The sequence below is a fragment of the Vigna radiata genome, chromosome 7, assembly GCF_000741045.1.
Source record: "Vigna radiata var. radiata cultivar VC1973A chromosome 7, Vradiata_ver6, whole genome shotgun sequence".
Taxonomy (NCBI): domain Eukaryota; kingdom Viridiplantae; phylum Streptophyta; class Magnoliopsida; order Fabales; family Fabaceae; genus Vigna; species Vigna radiata.
In genome coordinates, this window is record NC_028357.1 from 2,984,737 (window position 1) to 2,989,257 (window position 4,521).

At 35.5% G+C, this 4,521-nt stretch overlaps 1 protein-coding gene across 1 annotated transcript; it reads right to left on the bottom strand.

The window, feature by feature from the left end:
- Positions 1–1,032: 1,032 nt before the first annotated feature.
- LOC106765942 (TMV resistance protein N-like) lies at positions 1,033–3,747 on the bottom strand. Its single transcript, XM_022782836.1, has 3 exons — positions 3,253–3,747; positions 1,981–3,073; positions 1,033–1,888 (listed from the first exon to the last, which is right to left on the bottom strand). The coding sequence occupies exons 1-3, from the start codon at positions 3,726–3,728 to the stop codon at positions 1,163–1,165; spliced, it is 2,295 nt and encodes a 764-aa protein (XP_022638557.1). The 5' UTR covers positions 3,729–3,747; the 3' UTR covers positions 1,033–1,162.
- Between the last annotated feature and the right edge of the window lie 774 nt (positions 3,748–4,521).

Below are 4,521 nucleotides of genomic sequence, written 5' to 3' on the forward strand. Positions count from 1 at the left end.
AAGTCAGATGTAGGAAAGCTTTCCTGATGGGAAAGGCTTTTGAATTCAATTACTGTGACTAACCCCTCACAATATACTTCTTTTCTTTCCCAGGAAGCTTTCTTCTTTCTTTCTCACTGAGTGTTTCCTTTCTCAATGGCTTATTAACGTGAAATTTGGAATTCTTCTTCTCTTCCGTCACATTCGAAATCAGATTTGTCTTCTAATGTTTATCTCTATTAATCTCTTTTCAATATTTTTTTGCAGCTAGGTTTTTGTTATGTTTGCCTTCGTTAGGTTTTTTCTCACTCCAATTTCTTAATCTCTGCTCTCTTTAATGTTTTTCCACGATTTTTTTTTTCAAGTTAAGCTCTGTATATATCCCTGCATCTTAGATCTCCTAAAATAGGGTCCTGATAATGTCAAAATAAGGGTTTGTGCAGGGTTTTTGTCTTTGGCTCAAAGAATGTAACAATATGCTTTTAGGGTTTATTTTTTCGGCAAACACTTCAAGATAAAGATTTTGCGGTAACCTATGGTAATTGAGTATCATATTTTTTTGCAAATTTTTGAATCAATTTTGTACCCTCTCTTTTGATCCAATTTCAATATTTCAATTTCAAAAAAGTTTATGGTGATGGTTGGCGCCTTAGTTTCTTTAATGCTTTATAATCTAAACTTTCACAAGAAGGTTTATGTTTGATCCACTTTCTATTTGTTCTGGGTAATGGAGAGACAATGATGTTTTCATCTTTTTCAATTCAATGGACATTGTAAGAGCCTCAATCTTGGCAAGGTAATTTAGTGTCGGTTATAATAGTGTCATTTTATATGAATCTCGATGCAGTCATAGTAAGACTATTCTCTTTTGTCTCTTGCCTATGTAAAGATGAATTTGAGTCTTTTTTGTCCTTTCGTAAATCCTGCAATTAGGCTTACATTCATGAGTCATTATTTCATGGTTCTCCTTAATTTAATTTTTTGTTAGTCTACAAATTAATTTTACACTGTTATGATTATTTGTTAATTATTTAGTCGTTTAAGAGGCAGAATAACAAGCTAAAACAAAGTTTGATTCATTGTTGCCGATTGCCCAATAGAGTTGAAATAAAAGTTAAAATTTAATTGCAGTCACAAGTTTTTGCCCTGCCAGCAGTTCACAAGAGGGAGGGAGTATGGGGTGTCAAAGGATGGTTTTCCATAAAAGATACAAAAATAAAGTGCAGAAGAATGCAAAACGAAAAGAAAAGAGGAAATGAAACCAAGGTCTCTTGAGAAGAAAGGGATAAAATAGAAAGATCAAACCTGCAAAATAAAGAAACAACGTCCGATTACCCTCGATATCGGAGTTCTTCAACTTGCTCACAGATATTCGTTCATAAAACCTTAAGCCGTCAAACAGAACGTGCAACTTGGGTTTTGCACTGTCTTCCCCCGTGCTCTTCTTAGAAAGCTTAAGATAATAAGTAGATCTCAGGCAAAGTAGCCCATCAGGCAGAATCTTAAATTGTTGATCAAGTATATCTGAGCATTCAACATCCCCGAGGGAACCAGTTAGTTTGTTCAATGACATCGATGTCGACGATCGTATTTCCCTTCCACGGTTTCTTAGCGTCGATGTTAGGGAAGGATGCGAGTAACCATCAAAATAAACGTAGTCGACACATTTTATCTGAATCTCACATGCAACTCTCATGAGGTCTTTGCACCATGCAGATAAAAGCAACGGAAAGTGACGTTTTTCATACCATAACGTTCCATCCGGGTTTGGTGGCAGGAAAATATTATCATCGGGGAGATAAAATTTCAGAAATCTCAGACAAGGCATCTTTTTAAAAGTGCCTACTTTCAGCGGCAAGTCTTTAATTCGAAACACGTCTACTTGCATGCCCTCCATCTTATCGCTTCCCTGAAAAAAAATCAGCATTACACTAAGTCATAATTTCAAACTGGTTGAAATTTGAAACACACTTGTGAAGTAATATAGTTTATGTCTCTTACCAGTTCATACCTCAATACACTGTATACATCCTCTTTATCCCTCAATCGGGTGCGTCTTCCTGGATGTGTAATACATTCTTGACGAACTACTTCGCAACCCATTTGACGTATCAGGTCATGCATTTGTATTATATTATCATTTGAAACTGTTATAAGAGCTTTTCGTTGGAGAACCTCCACTCCACTGGCTCCATGAAGTCCCCATGCATCCAGTTGCTCTATAACATAGGCTTTGGTGTCTTCTTGGAAAAAGAATGCAATGTCTAGGAAGGCCTTTTTCTCTACTTCATGCAGTCCATCATAACTGAATCTTATCGCATTTAGAATTTTCTCATTCGGATACTTCTTGAATTTTCTTAATGCACACTTCCATGTGTCTATAGTACTTCTGGAATGGAATTCTGCACCTAAAACTTTCAAGGCTAAGGGGTTGCCCTGGGCGATTTTAAGCACCTCTTCAGTTAGTTTTTCATATCCCATTTTGGGTTGGCTTTCGTTGAAGGCAATCAAACAGAAGAGCTTGAGAGAATCAAGAGGTTTCATTTCCTTGACCTCATGAATTTGATCAAGTCCTCCACTTATAAGCACATCCTGATCTCGACTTGTTATTATCACTCTACTCCCTGCACCGAAGCAAACTGGTTTTGTGACCAGATACCCTAATTCTTCAGAAGTATTTACATCATCAAGCACTACCATAACTTTTTTCCGACCCAGCATTCGTGGAGCAGAACGGAAGAATCTTGCTTTGTTTATATGGAGACCTTCTCCTTCAAGTAGTTCATAAATGAGCCTCTCTCGTAAATTGCTGATACCATGCCGTTCTGATTCTTCTCTTACATTGAAGAAACAGCAGCCATCATACTGAAGAGAACATTTATCAAATATAGCACGAGCAATGGTTGTCTTACCTATGCCACCCATGCCCCAAATTCCAACAAAAAGAACTTCATTTGATTCTACTCGCAGTAACGACTGAATCTGTGTAACGTTTTGATCAATTCCAACAAGACCATTTGATTCACTTGGGTAAAACTTGCTCAATTTTACTGAAATGTCTTCCACAATTTTCTCCACAAGATCAGATTCATTCCTAGAATTTAGAAGAAAGTAAGCAGTTATATAAAGAAAATGGGTAAAACTTGACAAAGAAAATAAACATACTATGTTAATTAACACAAACTTTTCTTGTATAAGAGTAAAGGGTGAAAAAGATACATCAGTGTATGTAAAAGACAAAAGGAAAAAGAAAGAAAAAGAAAAGGAACTTACTCATAATTTGTTGGATAATGAAATCCGGATAAACAACCAGCTGTTTTCAGAGCTGATCTCCAAATTTGCATGTTTTCCTTGAACTCTTCTTCATGTTCAGCTAAAGCATCTCCATAATCTCCATATTGGTGTCGAACCTCTGATGGATCTATATCGAAGAAAACAGGTAGAACAATCTGTTTATTTGTTTCCATGCATTCAATCATTTTGGCAAGCTCTTCCAGGCACCAATGTGATGAAGCATAGTGTTTGGAGAATACGACCAATAAAATTTTTGAGGCTTCAATTGCTCTGAGAAGTGAGGATGATATTTCACCCCCTTTATCAAGTCTCTCATCCGCATAGGCATCAATATGTTTGCGATGTAATTCTCTTTTCAAATGGCTAAGAAGACCTCTGCGGACATCTATGCCTGTGAAGCTGATGAACACATCATGTCTTATTTCACTAACATCACAAGAAGTTGAGGTTGCCATTTCGCATAATCAAGGAGCTTTATTTTCTATGCTTCAATGAGGCGACTTGTTTGTGGTAATTTATGTTATTTCATTATGAACTGAACTCAGGAAACGTAAAAGTAATGAGTACATCAGAATTGGATTCGTTAAAGATTTTTACGCGAAAAGTTATTCGGCATTTCCTGTTATGTGAATATGTTCCAAGTTTTATCCACTCACTTCAAATTAATTGTACCAAATTCATGTATAAGGAAAAATCTTAATATCCATAATATAAGAATTGAAAAAGAATGTTATATTTTACAATAGATATTATAGTTTGGTATAAAATTTATTAAATACTTGTAAAATGAAAACCCACTACAAATTCGACAGTAATTTGTTAGACTGATAATTATATACGATGAATGAAAACTAGTATGAGATATAACACATTCTTCAATTCTTGACAAGGCAAATGAACTAGTTAATAATAAATAAAAGGTTTAATACCTATTTTGGTCTCTCCTTTGGGAGAGTTTGTTCAAGGTGGTCCTCCCTTTTCTAAAAAGTTCACTATAGTCCTAGATTTCGCAAAAACTGTTCAAAGTGGCCCTTTTTGGTTACGGCGTTAACTTGACTAACGGCAGAGCTGCCAGGTGTGTAATATGTGATGATGTGACATTATTTTGTCTTTTAAAAAAATAAATAATTGTGACGTGTAATTAAAAAATGAACTAGGGGTAATTTTTGGTGTGTAATTAAGTAAATCATCCTGTTACAGTACTGATTCATGGTTATTGTTCCAAATTTTAAAAGCAATGGTTAGGGT